General features: G+C 40.9%; 1 protein-coding gene across 1 annotated transcript in view; it reads right to left on the bottom strand.

Annotated features, from left to right (window-relative positions):
- Window positions 1-14,049: 14,049 nt before the first annotated feature.
- Cd2ap (CD2 associated protein) overlaps window positions 14,050-21,313 on the bottom strand; it is an 82,541-nt gene continuing 75,277 nt past the window's right edge. Inside the window, exons 17-18 of the mRNA XM_028766635.1 lie at window positions 19,784-19,847; window positions 14,050-17,562 (exon numbers count right to left, since the gene is read on the bottom strand). Of these exons, the coding sequence (XP_028622468.1) occupies window positions 17,521-17,562; window positions 19,784-19,847 (106 nt within the window). The 3' untranslated portion in view covers window positions 14,050-17,520. The remainder of the gene's footprint in view (window positions 17,563-19,783; window positions 19,848-21,313) is intronic.

The following is a 21,313-nucleotide window of genomic DNA, read 5'->3' as shown; positions in this document are numbered from 1 at the left end:
TGTCTACCCAAAGATGAGATGAAATCTATTGAGAGAGTGGACACAAGGCCAGGTTAAAAGCCATCAAGTCAGGGCTAATGAGATGGCTCAGCGGTTAAGAGCACTGACTGCTCTTCCAGAGGTCCTGAGTTCAATTTCCAGCAATCATTAATGGCTCACAACCATCTGTAATGGGATCCTATATGCCTTCTTCTGGTGTGTCTGAAGAGAGCAACAGTGTACCCACATACACTGAATAAATAAACAGCCATCAAGTGTTGGGAGCCATCTCCGAGCAGAAAGTGGCTATCATCTTTGCAGCCATCTCGAGCCATATACCCTGACAAGAGACTTGTTTTCAACAGCCCGCAACAGCTGAGCACACTCTGATAAATATGTTTTTCTCACATATCTTGTTTTTTTGTTTAGTGCCCCCAGCTGCAAGATGCAGGTGGTAAAGTGTCTTCAGCTGTGTTCTCCTGCTTGTGCTTATATATACCCATGCTTTCCATTCATTAAAGGAGAGACTTGAAGAGAGAATAGACCAGATTCTGTCTTGTTTCTTCAAGTCTCTCGTCCCTCTGTCCTTACTCTCTCTCTAGCTAGCCCCTGACCCACAGATTAGAGCAGCAGCTCGGGCAGTTACAAAGTGGCGCCTCAACCTTGGAGCTCCAGTAAGCAGGATACAGTGAAGGACACCGCAGGAATTGGAAGCGTGCATCCTCACTCCTGCGCTGGAGACCCTATTTACTGACCCAAACAGGTTGTTACAATCAAGTCTCAAATTCTATTTCCCTATCCAGTGGTAAATAAACTCACTGTAAGGAAATCTTTGCATTGTCTAGGGACCCTTTCTTAACATTGGTTTTCTCTTACATAACTCTACTTAATAATTTTTTTAAAAAGTGATGGCTTGGCTTTCATTGGTTCCTCTTACTATAAGAGATGTCAATTAATATAGTCTAGAGCTCTGTGAAACTGGAACACTGCATATAGAACTGTTTTATATATTGTTGGGTGCATTTTTCTGAGGTTTTTGGGATATTCCCAAATGCTGAAGATCCACTGCACTAGAACTTTATTTTCTAAGAGGCAAACTTATTCCTGTTCATCCCTGTAGTGTAGGTTTCTTCAAATTGAAGCACTCCCTCCTGAGGGGAGGAGGGCAACTTGTAAGACTTGTAAACAAAACCCAGGAAGTTCCTAAAACTTATAAGATTTGAAAGGCTCATCCTCAGTTGTACAAGTAGTCAGCACACCTGGAGAGAAGAAACTCTCAGATCATCAGACCTATCTGCAGGTAATTCAGGGATGATGTAGCTTCCATGGAATTTTCATCCACAAAGGCTTGAGACTTTAAAGTGATGAAGTTCTTTCAAAGCCACCCACCCAACAAAATCATTGTCTTGTAAAGTTGGGCTTGGGTGGAACTGTGCCTTTGGTTTGTCATTGTTGGTGCTCTTTCTGGGATGAATATACATTTGTCCACATCTCCCCAAGAAAAGTTAATCCATCAATCACTTACCTGTGGAAATCACTTAACTTCTTTTTCCCTCTGTAAATAAGGAAGGCAGCAGATATCATTATTTGCCCATAAATTTTTATTATGCCTTGTTAATATTATATCTGAGCCCAACTTTTTTTCAGGATGGGAATGTGCTCCATCTTCTGCTGTCTGCTTGCTTCTTTCTGGGGCTTCAGACACCACTGAGGCAACCCAAACTGAGGGCAAAGGAGCAATGTGTGAATAGATTCCATGGGGATCCAGTCTGGCCAGGAATTCCAGGAGTGTTACAGCTCTTAGAAGAGAATCAAGGGGGTTTGGGTAGCCTATGCAGGGCGGGCAACCAGGGTCCCAGGTCTCTCCTCAACTACTGCAGCAGCACCAAAACCAGCAGAGATGACAGCAGTGGCTAGACCAATTGGGTCCAAGGTCTAGTGATGGATGCTACTTCGGGAAGGAAAACTCTTCCCTAAGTGTTACAGCTCAATAAAGACGGCCACTCTCAGATGATCTTTGGTGAAATAACTTGTGCCCTTTAGTCTATGTAGACTAGGAATACATAAACATTAAAGAGCAGGGTGGGACATAGGGGTAGGTGTTTGCTATTGGCTCAGTTTGAGATGATAGTGATGCTCTATTTGCATGGGGAAGGACTCCAGGTGTTGCAGTATTTGACTGACTACCCATGGTCCTCTCAGTGGGGTGTCATGGTTTTGTGTTCCAGAGCAGATACAGAAATGGGTAGGGAGTGGCTTGATTTCTGCTGGTCTCAAGTCTCTGAGATTTCCAGGATCTGAGCTCATTCAACCTTGCCAGTTCTTCTGTCTGCTAGCATGGCCCACTTGCCCATGAAAATGTGGAGCTGCCTACAAACTGGTACAATAAGGCGGGGATTATAACCAAGTTGTGACCAGTGAAATGTCGGTTGAAAGGACTTTAGGAGGAAATCAGTATTTTCTCCCTAAATAAAGTAGGATCAAAAAGCCAGGTAACTGTTCTGGCAGGGGTAAATATTTTAAATTTAGGTACATATGTTCCACATTCTGTCAAACTAATGAAACAGTTAAATCCAAAGAACTGGGACTTCCCCAGCTGTCTCATGCTGGGAAAGGGAGAGGCTAGAGTTCTCTGTCACAAGGGGGTGGTCATCTCCAGAGAAGAGTTCACACAGTTCTGATAACATGATGGAACACCTTTCTGGAGACTGGAATCCAAACAATAGTGATGGGTGAGGCCTTAAGACTGCTTTTATTAAGCCTCTATTTGAACCTAAACCTCATGCCATGATCCTAAATACAGACTTGGGATCACTGAGACATTTTATTTATCTTCCCAACATGGTCACATTGAATAACTCCTTCTCTGCTTTTCATTATAACTCATCTTTTTAATCAATTTGTTGACGGTGGATGGCTGAGCCTTGCTTAGGGCTGCCAGGGCCCCGGCCTTGATCCTACACTAAGAATAAGCATCCTTGGTAGATAGACATCTTTGCTACTTACCCCCACTCTTTTTTCTAGTTGGGATGGAGATATAGTATGTCTTCTTGTCTTAGTCAGGGTTTCTATTCCTGCACAAAACATCATGACCAAGATGCAAGTTGGGAAGAAAGGGTTTATTGAGCTTACACTTCCACATTGCTGTTGATCACCAAAGGAAGTCAGGACTGGAAATCAAGCAAGTCAGGAAGCAGAAACTGATGCAGTGGCCATGGAGGGATGTTCCTTACTGGCTTGCTTCTCCTGGCTTGCTCAGCTTGCTTTCTTATAGAACCCAAGACTACCAGTTCAGGGACGGTATCACCCACAAGGGGCCCTCCCCCCTTGATCACTAATTGAGAAAATGCCTTACAGCTGGATTACAGTCTCATGGAGGCATTTCCTCAAGGGATGCTCCTTTCTCTGTGATAACTCCAGCTTGTGTCAAGTTGACACACAAAACCAGCCAATATAATTCTTAAAAACAAACAAACAAACAAAAACCACACATTAAAGATACCTGACTCTGAATATAGACAGGGTATAGTGCTTGATTCCTTCCCTGATACCTTACACAAAGACGTCTCCAACTTATAACATTATGAGAAAAACTCACACTATCATAGATTTTAGTTGCATCGAGATAAACACAAGGTTTAGTATTTATGGCCTTACATGGCCATTTAAAATCAATAAATCTATTAGATTGCTGGGCAGTGAGGGCACACACCACTAATCCCAGTACTTGGGAGGCAGAGGCAGGCAGAACTCCAAGTTCCAGGCCAATCAGGGTTTCACAGAGAAGCCCTGTCTCAAAAAAAAAAAAAAATCAATTAGGTTAGTTCATTGCTTCTAAAATCCAGGTGTTGTAATGTGATATCATTAAGATGTGAGGTGAGGCCTGTAAGAAGACGTTAGGCAGTGCTCTTTCTGAGACTATTAAGGCTCTTCGAAATGAGTCTGTGTAGGGGCTGAGGATATGGCTCAGTGGTTCAGAGGGCATGCTATTTTTGCAGAGGAACTAGGTACTCAGGCCGGTTCTCATAACCACCTGTAGCCCCATCACCATGGGATCTGGTGCCCTCTTCTGGCTTCCATGGGCACTGTATTCATATGCATGTACACGTGGAGGGAGATACACATACACATAAGTAAAAATAAAATTTTATTTTAAAAGAGAGAGGTTGTCTGCAGTAGTTGGCAGTTTGCTCTTCCCCTGCTCCTTCTCCTCAGGAACCTTAATCTTTGACTTCTAGCCTCATGTGGGAGAAATAAACTCTTGTTCTTCACTGATTACCCAGTTGCCTGTATTCTGTTACAGCAGCATAAAGCAGACTTAGCCTGGCATATCCTAAATCCTTGAAAAGCATTAGCTATCATTGCTACGGCTTAATTGTTTCCAGTGTTAGCATGACTACTGGGTTTCTTCCACTACTACATTCTGCTAGGATAGCTTGGAGCATTCATGCCTTGAAAAAGAGGAGCAGAACAGAAAGAAAATGGAAAGAGTTGGTAGAGAACACACAGGGACTGTTGGGCATGGTAGGAACCCTAGCTTGAGGGATTTCTACTTTGTGCTAAAAACAAATAAACAAACAAAAAAAACAGAAAAAAAACCCTCATCCTAAAGAAACACAAAAGGGAAGAAAAGTTCCATCCAGGACAATATATCCATTTGTGAGAAGGACATTGCCTAGTTATTATTGTGTCCCCTGGTTTTAATTTCCTTTCTCTGCTCGCTCCCCTGTGGACATGGATTTAGTGTTCTCTACAATAGAAAGTTATCATTCATACTACAGTAAACTCCTTGTCTGGAAACCCTAGTGTTGACCTAATTATGACTTGTGAAGACTGAGATAAGTCTTAAGAGAATGGTATGAGGCTGGGAAGCTCATTTGGTAGAATGTTTGCGTAGCACGCATGAAGCCTGGGATTCAATTCTCAGTACTAGATAAACCAAACATGGAAGGCCCACACTTATAATCTCAGAACTTGGGACATGGAGGCAGGAGTATCAGAAGTCCAAGGTCATCCTCCACTACACTGTGAGTTTCAGGCTAGCTATATGAGACACTATCTCAAAAAAAATCAAAAGAGGGAGATATGACATGTAGAGGCAATGCCTATAATCCTGGTACTTGAGAGGCTGAGGTAGGAGAATCACATTTGAAACCAGCCTGGACAACATAGAGAGATGCTGTCTACGGTGAGGGGCATATAATTGGCCCAAGTTATTTGAATAATGATTGGTGGAATGAAAATGCACTAGAAAACTGTGCAGTGAAGTAAAACAAATGCACATTGTTTTATTCCATTTTTCTGTTTCTTGCTTCCCTCCAGAGTGACGCTATTGATTATCTTGGCAAGAATAAAGAAGCAATCCCATGTACATCTGAACACTGTTCTCTGGGCTGTGACCAAATACTTAACAAAAGTAATTTAAGAAAGGAAGGGCTTGTTTGGGCTCATGGTGGGTGGGGACAGGCCATCAGGTCCCTGGAACTCACTTCCTGCCTCTGCCTCCCAAATGTTAAATCCTCTTGGAAAGGAAAGTTATTTCCTACTTAGAAGTAAATCAGCAAATAAATGTGCTTCTTCTTGCACTGTCCTGGTACCAGAGTACCCTAGGGCTGCCCTTCCTAGGGACTGTAGTATGTTCTGTGGATTACTGCAGGCTCCCAGAAGAAGAAAGGAGCAGAGAAATAGAAGACTGAAGATTCCCTATCCAGAAAGTCATCAAAAAGATACAGCATGCTGCATTGTGAGGTTGATGCATAAGGAACTGTAGAAGAGATTCATTTTTCTCTTGGTTACTGTAGAAGTGCATTACAAGACAAAGTAGAGAGACAGAACTGAGAATGTCAGAGGACAGGGTAGAGAGTGGCAAAGATGGAGGTAGGGCAGTGTGTCTCCGCAGAAGCCTGGGGTTGAAGGCACACAATCTACATGCAACTGGACTGACAGGACAGCCATACAGCTTTGTGGCTGCCGTGGGATCTGAGTGTTTCCCCAAACCTTCGTCTGCCCTCCACATTCCACTCCAGTGTAGTACAAGAAGAAACAGCTTTAAATGGTAGCAGAAAGTTCTCTCTCTCTCTCTCTCTCTCTCTCTCTCTCTCTCTCTCTCTCTCTCTCTCTCTCTCTCTCTCTCTCTCTCTCTCTCTTTGGTTTTTCGAGACAGGGTTTCTCTGTGTAGCCCTGGCTGTCCTGGAACTCACTTTGTAGACCAGGCTAGCCTCGAACTCTCGAACTCAGAAATCCACCTGCCTCTGCCTCCCAAGGGCTGGGATTGAAGGCGTGCGCCACCACTGCCCGGCTGTATATCTCAATGGTAAGAAAAACCACCCAATCTAAGTGACTTACGGACACATAATGCTTACTAATTTTGAGAGCCAGTTTTCAAAGCCAAATTGGTCTGATTCAAAAGCCCTGAACCCCATTCCTCTGGCAGTGGCATTTTTGTTTGGAGAGGTGATATTCCATGGGAATAAAAAAGCAGTGTCCAGGTTCTGGGTAAACTCCATAGATGGAGCCCTTCATGACTTTATGCACAAATACTGGTTCCTACAGGTCACACCAAAATCATTGAGCCTTGACTGCCATCTAGCGTCCATTACGTTTCCTTTTAGACACTGAGACCACCATAATACTCCATTCTAAATCTTATTTTTCTACCCACAGGTATGAGTAGCTACCATCCCACCTCAAAGAAGCCCCCTTATAGCAAATAGAGAGCAGAGTAGAAAACCACAGCTGGATACAATACAGAGATGAAGAGTTCATGGGAGCCCAGCCCCACCAGAACCACATCTACATCCCAGATCCTGCATCTATGGATCAGAGAACGTTGTGAAAGAGGGACTGGAAAGATTTCTAAGAGTCAGAACACTAGGAAGTCTGTGGAAGTCTATAGTGAAGCATCTCTCCTAGAAATGGCTGCAAAACCAAGATATCACAATCATGGTGATATCAATGGACGTGTTAATGTGGGAGGGGAAATTTTTCTCCAGAATTTTCCTCCTAGACAAAGAACTACAAACAACTAATAGCTGCTGGGAGAGCTATTAATCTCTCCCAGGGATGAGCCCCCTTATTTGTTGTCCATAGAGTGATCAGCCCTGAACTAGATAGAAACAAAAAGGGTTTCAGCAAGCTGCATATATACTTGTGCATACACATACATACATACATACATACATACATACATACATACATACATACATCCTATGGTTCTTTGAATGAGAAGCACCCATAGGATCATATATTTGATTGCTTGGTCCCTAGTGGATAAAACTGTTTTTGGTCAGATTGGGAGCAATGGACTTCTTATGTGTCACAAGAGGTGAACTTTGAGGTTTCAAAAACTCATGCTGCTGACCCAGCCTCTCTTCCTCTCTCTGCTCTCTGCGACCCCCTCCCCAATCAGGATGTAAGCTCTCAGATACGTCTCCAGCACCATATCTGCCTCTGTCCCATCATTGTTCCCTGTCATTATGGTCATGAGCTAACCTTCTGAAATTCTAAGCAAGCAGCCAATTAAATGTTTCTTTTGTAAGTTGCTCTGGTGATGGTATCTCTTCACTGAAATGGAAAAGTAAGATAACATGCATACATCCTTTCTGGCTCTCAGACTTCAATTTAATAGGGCTTAGAATCAGTGGAGTTTCTTTCCAACTGCCATTTGTCCAATAGATAACACTGAACTGGGGCCAAAGATGAGTGAGTTGATGATCCTTTGAAAAAGACACCCATCTGCTACAAAGTCTGGGGAAGCTTCTGCCGGGTCTACATCAAGAATTTCTCCCAAATTGCAAAGCTTCTGGGAGGTGTGTTCCATGTCTGTCATGGTTGTTCTCTTCATTCAAGAAGAAATGCTTTCAAATTTGCTTATTACGCTTTGTGTGTAGGTGCAAGGGCACATGTATACTATGCATATAGAAGTAAAGGAACAGCTTGCAGGAGACAGTTCTTTTTCACTATGTTGGTCCCAGGAATTGCAGTGAAGTCATCAGGTGTGGCTACAAGTACCTTTGCCTATTGGGCCAGTGATATGGCCCCCATTTTTCTCTATATAATTTTTACTTTGTTAATTTTTAAATGTTTGGTTTTCTACGTTCACATGCAGTGTGTGAGTAAGGACACATGTGGAAACAAGAGACTGACATGGGTGTCGGTGTCTTCTTCAATTTCTTCTCCACTTTTTTTGAAGCAGAGTCTCTCACTGACCCTGAAGTACACTACTTTACCTAGACTCGATGCCCAGCAAGACTAGGGATCCTCTCAACTTCTCTCGTGCTGGATCACAAGTGTGTACTGCTGCAAACCCAGGTCCTCATGCTTGCCCAGAGGGCACTTGATCACTGAGCCATCTTCTTAAACCCTCTTCATTTTATTTGAGGGATTTCTTATTAAGCAGCCTGTTTTCGAAGCTTGAATCCCAAGTATCACACAGGGGTGGGTGGGGGGCGGGAAACACTTTATAACAATATCAGTTCATGCAGGATACAAAAAGCCTCTTAAAATAACACATTAATGCATCATTGATGAACATAGAATTGGAAACATAGCTTTCAGGATATCCATATATCCAGTTTTAGCTCATTTCTAGAGATACAGACAGCCTGAGCCATAGCATGACTAACACTGAAGCCTTCCTGGACCATCACAATGATTCTCCCCAACTCAGAAACAAATGCAGAAAAGAGATGATGCCCCTTATCATCAAGAGGCTATAATGTTAAATCTCAGGCTATCCAAATTTTCAGAAATGAGCTCAAGCTGGATATATGGACAGCCTCAGACCTAACAGGAAGCACTACTGGGTGTGCTATAAAGTTAAGAAAAATTAAGAGAGGGTCAGGTGGAGAGATGGCCCAGTGCCTAAGAGCATTGGCTGCTCTTGCAGAAGCCCAGGTTTGGTTTCCAGCACCCACATAACAGCTCACTACCATCTCTAATTCCAGTTACAAGGATCTGATGCTCTCTTCTGGACTCTGAAGGCACAGAACACACAGCACACACACACACACACACACACACACACAATGATACAAACACCTATATACATAAAATATGAATAAACAAATCTTTACAAATATATTCTGGATAAATGTAGAAATAGTAAATGAATGTAGTGTTAGAAATAAATTAAATCAGGAATCTAAATCTTAGGCTAGAACGAAGAAGTAGGCTTCGGACATAAAAATTACTTTGGGCTAGGACAGGGAAGTAGGCTCAGATATTTTGGTCATCCTGGTAAGCCCTTAGAAACAGTGACCATGGGAGTGATTACAGTATTTTGTTTATTGCCTTGCTTGTTCTTTGACTATTTGTGTTTATTGTCTTGCCTAGAATTGACCTTAAAACTTGTATGTAATTAAAATGGTATAAAAGAAAAGAGGATGGGGGATAGGATAGGGGGTTTCTGGGGGTGGGTGGGAAAAATGGGTAAAGGGGAAGACATCTGAAGTGTAAATAAAATATCCAGTAAAAAAAAAAAAGAAAAAAAGAAAGAAATTACATAAATGTACAATTAGTTAATTGTATTTAAGTTCAAAGCATTTGTTTAAATTTATCTCAGTTAATAAATTTAAAGCTGGAAGAGAGATCCAAGCCAACAGCAGTATAAATTGCAATGGAACAATAAATTGTGCAAGGAAAAACCAAGACTGCAAGACTCCAAAGACCCCAACTCAACTAATACGAAACTCAAGAGTCTCAAATAGGGAAAATGCCAGATAAAGATTTTAAAAGGCCCTTGGTGAAACTGAGCAATAAGCTAAAAAGGACATACACAAAAGCACATTATTTAATTATTCAATCCAGGGGCTGGAGAGGAAAGTCAGCAACACTTGACTATAGACCTCTGAGTTCGAGGCTAGCCTGGTTTACAGAGCAAGTTCTAGGACAGCCAAGGTTACATAGAGAAACCCTGTTTCAGAAAACAAACAAACAAAACAACAACAACAACAAACCCTACCATATTAACCGAGCGTGACTACAATGTTCAGGCAGAGATCAAGATTAAGGGTGACAGGAGCTGATCCATTCAAAATGTGGAGAATCCATTCAGTGAAATTATAGACAATTTTTTTTATCAAATCTAGAGAAACAGACATTCAAACACTAGCATACAAAAAAATCTAAAGATAACAATAATAAGATAACTATCAGCCAGGCGGTGGTGGCGCTTGCCTTTAATCCCAGCACTTGGGAGGTAGAGGCAGGTGGATTTCTGAGTTCGAGGCCAGCCTGGTCTACAGAGTGAGTTCCAGGACAGCCAGGGCTACACAGAGAAACCCTGTCTCAAAAAAAAAACAAAATATAAAAGAAAGAAAGAAAAAAAGAAAAAAAGAAAAAAAAAAGACCAACAATCAATAATAAATAATAACCAACAAACTATTAATGATACTCTGTTATGCTTGCAGACAGGGGCCCACTGTGACTGTCCTCTGAGAGAGGCTCCACCCAGCAGCTGACTGAAACAGATGCAAAGACCCATAGTCAAACATTGGCGGAGCTCAAGGACTCTTAGGAAGAGCTGGGGGAAGGATTGAAGGCCCTAAAGGGGATAGGAACTCCACAGGAAAACCAAGAGTCAACTAACCAGGACCCTTGTGGGCTCTCAAGAGACTGAGGCACCAGCCAAAAAGCATACATGGTCTAGATCAACCCCCTGACCCCACACATATGGTGGAGATGTGCAGCTCAGTCTTCATGTGGATCCTCCAATAACTGGGGCAGGGGTTGACTCTAGAGCTGTCGCCTGTCTGTGAAATCTGTTCCCTGGCTGGGATGCCCACTGGCCTGGCCTCAGTGGGAAAGGATGTGCCTAGCCATACAGAGACCTGATGTGCCAGGGTTGGGGATACCCACAGGAGACCTACACTCTCTCAGAGGAAGAAGGGGTGGGATGAGGGGAGGGACTGTATGAGAGTGGACAGGAAGGGGGCAGTGACCTGGATATAAAGTGAATAAATGAATGGAAAAATTATACAAACAATATTAAAAGCTGTACGGGGAAAATGCTAACTCCCCTACAATGGCAGAACACAGGAATAATCTGAGATCCAGCATCCTAATCGTCAGGAAAGCACGGCACTCCAAGGTCTGCAAGCACTAACTGCCAACCAAGAAAATTGCCAACCAGCAAAGCTTTCTTAAAGTTGATGGAGAAATAACCACAAGCACAGACTACATGCCTATGGGAACAGTTGTAAGAGACTTAAAGGAATACCACACTCGGAGGACAGTCTCAACCGTGAGTTCGCAGGAACAAATACATTTTATAAGAGTCACAGGCAAAAAAGAGCAAAGTAATTAATTAAAGAGAAAGTAATTAATGAAAGAAAAAAAATCAAACAATAATTCAAACAGCGAGAAAAAGATGGCCAACAATAATTCAAAACATAGTAAACATATTTCTATTATAAACTTAACGTGTCTTCAACTGGCCAATGAGAGACTGGTGAAAAACTAAGCCCAACTTGCTGTGGTCTCTCAGAAACACACGTGACTGGTAAAGATCCCGACAGGCTGGAGAGCAATCTATCAAATGAAGTTCAATATAAGTTGGGGTAGCTGTTCTGTTGGATGGTAATGTAGATTCCAAACACAATCAGAGGAGATACACTTAGGAATAAAATGAACTCATCAAGAAGTTATGAGTAAACGTCCTAACCCCATACACACTAACAGTCATATATATAACAGAAACTACCCAACTATAGGGAGATGGGTGACAGCTGCAGGAGAAAGCAACAGGAAAGCATGGCACTAAGCAAAAGCAGTCTGACCTAGAGAGACCTTTTATCGTCTCACATGGAAAGCTTAGAATTTAAAGCTGTGTGCATCTGTGTGTGCATGTCAGGTATGTTTGTAGAGGCTGTAGAGGCTGAGAACAATGGAGTATGTATGATAAATACAAAAGGAACTATCCAAAGGGAGAGAACCAGCTAGACGGGAGTGATGCTGCAGAGAACAGACGAAGAGAATGAATGAGGACAACCAGTAGTAGCAGTAGTAGTTGTTGTTGTTGTTAATATTTTCAAGGCTGGGTGACAAAGGCTGAGGCTATGGCTGACTGAGGCAGGTAAGTGCTTGCCATGCAAATATGTGGACCTGAGTCCAGACACCCAGCAACCACATAAAGAGCAGAATGGGACACAGGATCTGCAGGACTCCCTGACAAACAAATCTGTGAGCTTAGGCTCAGTAAGACACTATCTCAAAAATGAGATGAATGGTTCTGGAAGGGCTTGACATAGATGTACCTGCTCCAACATACATGTGTATACGTATACATATACACACACACACACACACACACACACACACACACACACACTGCTTCTTGGCACAAATTTGTGTGCTCACAAGAAAGTCACACACACTGTCACAATGAAACCATTACATTGTATACTTCCTCCCCATATTAAGATTGCTGGTTATATTTAAAAGTGTTGTTAACTATTTGTTAACTTATTTTCTGTATATAAATTCATAGTGCTAGTGGTAAGATAAAAAAAATAACAGGATATTAATAGTAAAAGTAAAGATTTTGGGAGGGAGCGGCCAGTATCTCTTGACTCTGGAACAGAAGGTCATAGTACCTAAAAGATCCACTGAAACAGTTATCTGCTATTTTCCTAGAACTGAATCTAGTGTTTCTGTCTTCAGACAAAAGCCATCTGCACAAAGCTGGGTTATATGGCTCAACCCTTGTTCAGCACTTACCTATAAAGCTAAATTTTGTCCAGTATTGATGCAGACCAAAGAAAGCAATCAGAAGCCAAGCCTGCTGGCAGACAACTGCCATCACATGGCTTGGAGAAGCTGGAAGACTTCAAACTCAAAGCCTGCCTGAAATTAACTCAAAGGGCTGGGATCAAAGCCAGACAGACGGCTCTGGCAGTCAAGTGTTTTCAGCTCTTAGAAAGAACCCAAGTTCCTTTGGTTCAGGAGCCAAATCACAATTGCCAATAAGATCACTTCAGTGGGATCCAACGTCCTCTTCTGGCTTCTTTGGAAAGCTATGCATACCTACGCTCGTATAATTTTTTTTTTAAAAAAAAGGAGATACACACACACACACACACACACACACACACACACACACACACATATATATATATATGTATATATATTCATATGTACCAGTGACTGTACTACTGATACATACACACATACACACATGAAATCTTGAGTTTTGATCCTCAGTCCAAAAGCAGAACATGAAAATGTTAAACTACCACTGATGATTTCTAATTTAAAAGATGTGGCACGCCGGGCAGTGGTGGCACATGCCTTTAGTCCCAGCACTTGGGAGACAGAGGCAGGTGGATTTCTGAGTTCGAGGCCAGCCTGGTCTACAGAGTGAGTTCCAGGACAGCCGGGGCTACACAGAGAAACCCTGTCTCGAAAAGACCAAAAGGAAAAAGGAAAAGGAAAAGATCTATCTTACCTCGTCTTCATCACACCAACACTTTAAAATGTTCCTGAAAAAAGTATGATGGCAACCTCCTTTTCTTTCAGTCCAACTATGTGCTAACCAATCAAGAAGGCACTTCACAGAACCTCAAATCCTTCCCCCATCCCATGAGGTAGGAACTATCTAAGTAGTTTCAAATGACACAGCTACTCTAAATGGTTAAGTAAAACCAGCCAGCCACAATTTCCAACACTTTGACTTCAGCATTTATTTTTTTTTCTTTTTGAAAACTTAAATTAATATTCATAATTCTCATCATCCTTAAAAATACAGCATGTGAGAAATGACATAGTGGTTTGAATAAGAATAAAACAGACACATATTTGAGTGCCTGATACCTAGCTTTTGCAACTGAGGTGTGGCCTTGTTGGAAGAGGTATGTCACTGTGGGTGTGCCTCTCTCAGCCTCCTGCTGTGAATCAGGATGTGCGCTCACATCAGGATGTGTGTACCCCTTTTTGCCTTGCACCACGGACTCTGCTCTCTGAACCCATGAGCCAGAGGCCTTCATCTATGAGTGCCTTGGTCATAGTGTTCAGTCGTGTTTAGCAGGAGAGTTGATAAACTAAAATAAGCAATAACCAGGAAAAACTGACACAGGCAGCAGCACAGGGTTTTTTTTATTATAAATTTTTCTTTTTGAGGGAAAAGCATGCTTCTTTCATTTCCTTTTTTAACAGCACCTGTAAAAAATGAATATAGTATTCTAAGATTCTAAGATATACATGTGGACTTTGGAATGTTAGATTGTCAAAACATCAACTGTATCACATAACAGTTAACAAACAGAAGGCAAGGTAGGCTAAACAAGGACAGAATTTTGTTAACTAAACAATAGCAGCAACTTTTGAAAGATGATTTTATTAAAGTCATTGCACTTGGTCATTTTATTGCTACAGCACAAGGCCATTCAATTGTAACACTTCTCAATTCTGATTGTAAAGATTGTCTCATTCTGCTCAGACAGTTCAAGTTTAAATGCAAGCATAAAACATTCATCAAAAAATCTACAGAGCACTTAGAACATATTTCTTGTCTGTGATCACAGTTAGGAGTGTAAGGAGTCCTCTGTTAAGACCAGCCTATTCTCTCTTTGCATCTTCTGATTTTCTGTGAAGTCCTATACAGTTGTATAGAGGTAATACCTTTGAGTAAGAAGCAAGCTTAGTGGTCACAAACACACCAAAATAACATTGAAATCCCATTAGAAACTTAGAAGTACTGTGTTTCAAAGACCAGCAAATCTGAACTATATATTCACTAATAATTTGGCAATGACAAATTCAATGCTGTCTTTTATACTAATATTGTGGAAATAGAGATTTACCTCTAAGTAAAGTTGTTATTGTTGTTATTGATCATTTTCTGACTTTAACTTTAGAAATAGTAAAAGTTCCCATATCAAGGGCAAATACTGGCAAATTACTCTTTTAAAGGAATTGGTTTTCCCTTTAAATAAGTTCAAGCTTGTTTGTTTTTTCTTAACTATTTTGTAAAGGGCAGAAAGAAAATAGACACATGGAAAACAGACAGTATGACTTCTCTATTCTGACTGAGAAAGCAAAAGCATGTAGGGATGACTCACTGCCTTTCTGATTATGTGGACTAAGGAAAATACCCACCACCACCAAAGGAACATTGTTTCCTTTCTTGTGCACATAGGGCCCCTGTGCAGCACAGGCTGGCCTCAGACTCATGATTTCCCTCCTCAATCTCCAAGTTACAGGCATGTCGTCACTACACATGGCTCAAATAAACCTTTTAATAGCATACGAGCATTAAAATATATGTGTTGCTGGGGCCAAGATCACACCAATCAGGTCAGTGATGCACAGGAGACCAGAACAGAACCAAACTGCAAATGAAAATTTAGTATACAATAAGGGGTTGTGCTTCTATATTTCTTATTTGTGTTTACTAACACATAAATCCATTTTTCTGTTATCTGCTTTTCTAATTTCTTAATTTTAACTAGTATCTATGAGCTACCTATTTGTCCAGAAAGCATAGTCACTTGCCTACTGTTGAGTATGTATGTTACTTTATTATTAAAATAACCTTCATTGAGAAAAGAACATAGTTTAAATTGTTAGAGCTTTCCCTCCCAGCGGTGTGGGTGGAGACGAACCTTCCAATGGGAAATGCAGAAGATAATTTCTAGGATGTGGGGAAACTAAGAGATGATTTTTAGGGTGAGGACACTGTCATCTGAGGACTGTCATTACATTAATAAGAAGCAAATACTTCATTTGACTAATCACTTAAAAATAAAACAGAGCAATTGTGTTCATCAATAACCTCTCGTTAAATGAGCTCAGACCTGAAATGGTTAAAAAGGCTAGGCACACTGGGCATTCCTGTCATCCCAGCACTTGGGAGGCAGAGTCAGGGAAACTGGAAGTTTAAGACCATTTTTGCTAAACCACAAGGCTAAGTCCAGCCTGGGATATATATTCCCTGTGTCAAAAAACCTAAAATGTGCACTCTATGTACAATTAGCTCTCCCTAGAAGCTAATCAAGTATAACTTTGTGTTGGCAATTCTATTTTTTCTACTTCAGTTCTATTGTACTTGAAGCAACACAAGAAATCTGATTTTAAAGCATTTTTCTATTTTAAGATTAAAATGTAAAAAGGTATTTTTTAAGAAGCATGATAATTGATGATCTGACATTCATTTTCTAAAGTAAAGCTTAAAGCCTAACTTTTTTTAACAAATAAAAATATTTCACTTTTTAAAATTAACCTTTGTGTTTTTAAACATGTTGCCCTACAGACACAACACTTTTATGTTCATCTGGTCTATAGCCATACCGCCCTGAATGTGGTTGAGCTAGCCTAAGATGTTCAACTGTTGATTGTGACACTAAAGAAATGGCTCAGCATCCATTATGGAAAGATCTTCAATATGGCCAATTATATTTGATTTACATACTGTATACTACTACTTGTGAAATACTAACACTCTCTTTCACTTTACCCTAGTAACAATCCAAAATATCTCTAGGAATTAGTTTGTTCTATTAGATAAATTATGTCTGCAAAACCTGAGTGTTTACACAACAGCTTTCTAAATATAGAACCTTATTCTGGAATTTTGAAAATATCTGGGTTTAGAGGCTTTGTTTTCTAAGATTATCATTAGTGAAAATTAGAGGGTACAATGAATTAAATATAAAATAATGAAATGAGTAATAATTAAGACTGTAGAATGAGCATAAGAATACAACAATATGGCTGGTGTTTACATATCCCACATGTGCTGCAGTGTCTAGGCACAAATAAGAATTAGCATGACATTTTTAGGTCTCTTAGGCCACATGAATTTAGAACAAAGCGCCTATTTTCTCAAGCTTACTCCAGTACAGTTTAACTAGCTTCCTTTAATGAATCCTAGAGTGTGAGCATAAGAGAACACTCTAGAAGTTGGGTTTATAGTTATTATTTCATTAATGATTAAATATGCATGGGTGAGGAACCTGATAACTAGGAACTCCTATTTTATCACCCATGCAGTACAAACAGCACTGCAGACAAACAGGCACAACAGTGTAATCCTGGGTAAGAAGCTAAAAGGAAAGAGTGTGTGTGTGTGTGTGTGTGTGTGTGTGTGTGTGTGTGTGTGTGTGTTGTAGTGTATGTATACAAGTTCATGCCCTATGCATTACAGGAAAGCAGTGACTCTACTATAAAGCTAACCCGTCCTCAAATAGTTTATCTTACAGCTTATTTGTAAAGATATTACGATATTTATAGTATAGAACTCTTTAAAAAATAATACAAGTTTCAATAAAAAAAACTATTATGAACTTTCTTTCCTTTTTTATACAGATTCAGTAGTATTTTCAAGCAAACAATAGAAATGTTTGCAATCCCAGCACAGTAAGAAATAAGGCCTCTTCTTTTTTTTTTCATATTGGCAAAACAAAATATATAAAAAAAACCTGTCGCCCCCAACTTTTCGGTAGATATCACAGTTCATGTCCTCTTATTTCCTCATCACAACACCGTCCGCTGTCGTTAACAGTCAGTTAAGTTCAGGGAGCATGAGCACGCTGGGTCCACACCACCTCAAGACAACAAAACAGCTTTCTTCAGCTTGGCTATTTCCACCTGAAAACATAAATTGAACAACATAAAACACCTCTAGAAAGGTTTACCTTAGCCTATCTGTACCACATGACCACACTTTCCAGCCACGGAATTTGGATTTCAATACCGAACTCTTAATTCCTTAGAATGTAAAACTCATACTGTTGAATAAGAAGTCAGTAGAAAATATAACAATGTAAGTTCCTAAATGGAAAGGAAAGAGAAAAAAATTTATTTATTTTAGTTAGAATAATGCTAAGTAATACAAGCATTTGAGACAAATATGGAAAGAAAAGCAAGGCAGGTGCACACAAACACACACACTGAAAAGAAAAATCTCTCAAAAAGTAATGGAAAGGGAAACCAGAAAGAATGCAGAGCCACTAAACCAAGAGAACCTTTTACAAGGTAGTAATGGAAAACTGTGACATGCTCCCGAAGCTGAAGAAGAACCTAGATCTGCCATCAGCTAGCAAAGTCTAAAATGCATGTGGCTGAGGGACATGTTTGTGATCCCAGTACTCAGGCAGCCAAGGCAGGAATACTGCAGTGGGTTGAAGGCTCAGCTTTCCCACATAGTCTCAAGAAATCAAACAGAAAAAAAAAAAAAGAAAAAGATTGAATTCAAGGTAAAGATCCAAAACAGAAAACCCAGGCCATTTTAAGGCGGTACAGTGAGGACTACTTCTGTAGCAAATGAACCCCAAATAAAAAGTGAAAACAAGCACAGTAGATCAAGGGGCAGCTTGGTGTGAGGGAAGGCTTTGTCTTACTCAAGGGCTTCAGGAGGAAGGAGTGCTTTCAAAGGTGCTGAAAGGAGACCTGTCAGACGTCAACAGACTGGTGGTAAGTGGCAAAGCCCCTTCAAGCCAACATACACTGATCATGAAGAACCACACAGGTAAGGACTCTCATAGGTTTACTCAGCAAAGACCGAAAATGATGACTAGCTGGGTCCCACTGCTACACCTTTCTAAACCTGTTTCACCTGTGTAGTGGAGTAATATTCCTCACAGCTCCTTGCTGTTTCTAGCAATATCTAAGCCCATTTGATAAGTGGCTTAGAGACAGCCCTTGTAAGTCAGCAAGTTAGAAACCTCACATTCTGACTTTCTGACAGCAAAGGTAAGTAACAAAACCCAGTAGAAGAAGGGTGATGGTATTGACAGAGGAAGAGAAGGTCCTGAAAAGAACACAGCTCAAGAGAAAAATGAGGAGAAAAGTTAAAGAAACTAAGTCTAACTTCCAGCTCTCTCCAAAACCTCAAAGCTAATGTAACCTCTCCAATAACAAACGGAAGTGAGTGCCCCAGATGTGGGGCCAGGGAGCCACGGGACTGAAAGGAGCAGACCTGGAGCAAGAGTGGGGTGAGGTCTGTCCAACCCCAGAAATCTCATCCTGAGATTAACAGGAATAGAATCATCCCACCCCCCACAATCCATCCTGAGCCTGAATATCCTGGTGGAAGTAGCCCTGTGCCTACCACCTTGTGCCTAGTCAGAGACAGTCTCCTACAGCCAGAAAAACCTGCTTTCCCCTTATAAGGTCATGTCCAGCAGAACCTGGAATTCCTCTTCAAGCAAATGAAGCATCTAGAATGCCATGGCCCTGGCCAATGATGTACGCTTACCCTGGTAGCCCCTACACTTCCCCTTGTTTCCCCAGTTCTCTGAAGCTATTCAGGGTTTGTGCTTTTTGCCAGTGCACTCCCTTCCAAACACAATGCTGCCCACACATACCTGCACCTGGCTAAGCTTTGCCCCCTCCAGTCCAGGCAGAATGGGCCTGACTACCCCAAGGGAGAAGCTGACCAGGACCCAGGGAGGCACAAGCCTGCTTGCCCCTTAAGGTAAAAAAGAGAAAAAGAAACACAAGGCCCAGAGAACTGAAGGCCAAGGGACAACAACAGTATTTATTCACTCAGACCCCTTACATACCTAGTGCTTCACACACAGCAGAGTTAAGACTAAGAACTATCACAGAGCTGGAACTGCAGCTCCAGGTCTGAATGATTCCCAAGAAAGCACAAACCCCATGTGTGATTCTCAAAACAGCAAGGAAAAAAATTCTTTTAAACTGCATGAATCCACAGAGTCAAAAACTGCATGAATGTATAGAGTCAGTGAGAAATGTAGGCAACTGCTACCATAAAATGGTGCAGTGCTCATCTGAGGAGGAGAGCGTCATTTGTAGCAGAGCCAACCACAGAGTTGAAAGAGGGAAAGAAAAACCAATGGATTACCTCTAGATTACTTCGCATGGCCTTCTCTTCTTCTAATTCTTTGCGTAGCTTTTCCAGTTCTTTCCTAAAGGAAAAGTATTGCTGTTCAGTTTTACCATTAAACAACCTATTTCACTGATATTAACTGAAGCTTTAACTTACACACATACATACACACAACATACAAAGGGACACTTTCTAGGAACAATAACCATGGTAATTTAGAAAAGTTTCAAATTGTTTAGTATGAGTACTTCAGTAAAAGATCTGAAGAAACAAAAACCAGCACTTCCTGTTCTTCCAGAGGACCTGAGTGTGGTCTGTAGCACTGGCAAGAGGTGACTTACAACCACTCATAACTTCAGTTCCAGCAAAATCTGATATCCTCCTCTAGACTTTGTAGGCCTATACATAGTAATAAAAATAAATGTCATTGGTATTATTTCATTCCTTCTTATATAAATAACACTAAAGACTGCTCAAAAAAGTCATACAGAAACTTAAAATCATAGGTGTGTACACACACACACACACATTTGTAGTAAAAAGCGCTATGATGTGGAGGGGAGATGGAGAAATGCCTAGTGACTAAGAATGCTTGCTGCATTTAGAGATGCGCACTTCCGGCACCCATATGAAAGCTCACAAATACCTGTAACTCTAGTTCCAGGAGACCTGATGCCCTCTTCTGGCCTCTCGGAGTATAGGCATGTACATAGGGCACATACACAGAGACAAAATACTTAAATACATAAAATAAAAATAAATTAAATAAGAGAGTTAAAATAGATTTACCCTATAATAGGACAATGACCCTACTAGACACCATAGGTTAACAAAAAAAAGCTCAGTACTAGAAATTGGTTCTCTCTTTTGGAGTTGCTGGCCAGTGAGATCTCACAGACCTCCCCAGCCCAAACCTTACAAGCTAGTGCTGATGCTATTCATTACCCTTCAGAACTTGACAGTAAGGCCCTATTGCTTAAGATACCACAAACTTAAGTCACTAGAACAAGGAGGAATAAAGCTACTTCTAACCTAGAAGCTGCACTTCTACTTGCTAGCTTTCACAGTACCAACAGGTGCTACCCACACTACCAAAGTAGAAAAGTAATCCAGTATGAACCGTGCAAGCTACAATAATCATGGCCTGGCAAGACATGCCCACTGGTGCAATGGTAGCATGAACATCACATGAATAGCCAACAGTTTCTGATTATATTTAAGTTCTACTCACCAAGAGGAAATCCGTACCTAGTGCCTTTATTAAGCCAACAACCTATAGCTAGACAGGTCACTTAACCTACTACTGATAGTCAACTAAATGGGCATAATGCTAAACCAACTCCTAATGGCTTATTATTATAACCATAAATCAATGTATTGCTTAGCCCTCACTAGAGCAGCTGCTACTTGCAGTTGATTGTGACTGACAGAAAGATCCACAATTAGCCAGAGAATAAGAGACTCTAGAATGTTCAACCCTAAATGGAAAATCTGTATCAACGTTTTCCTCCAAAATCTCAGGTATCATTGTAGAAGAGGAGACAA

This window comes from Grammomys surdaster, unplaced genomic scaffold (genome assembly GCF_004785775.1).
Source record: "Grammomys surdaster isolate TR1022 unplaced genomic scaffold, NIH_TR_1.0 169, whole genome shotgun sequence".
In the NCBI taxonomy this organism is placed as follows: Eukaryota; Metazoa; Chordata; class Mammalia; order Rodentia; family Muridae; genus Grammomys; species Grammomys surdaster.
Note: the sequence above shows the minus strand (reverse complement) of the source record. Positions and strands in the feature narration are given on the sequence as shown.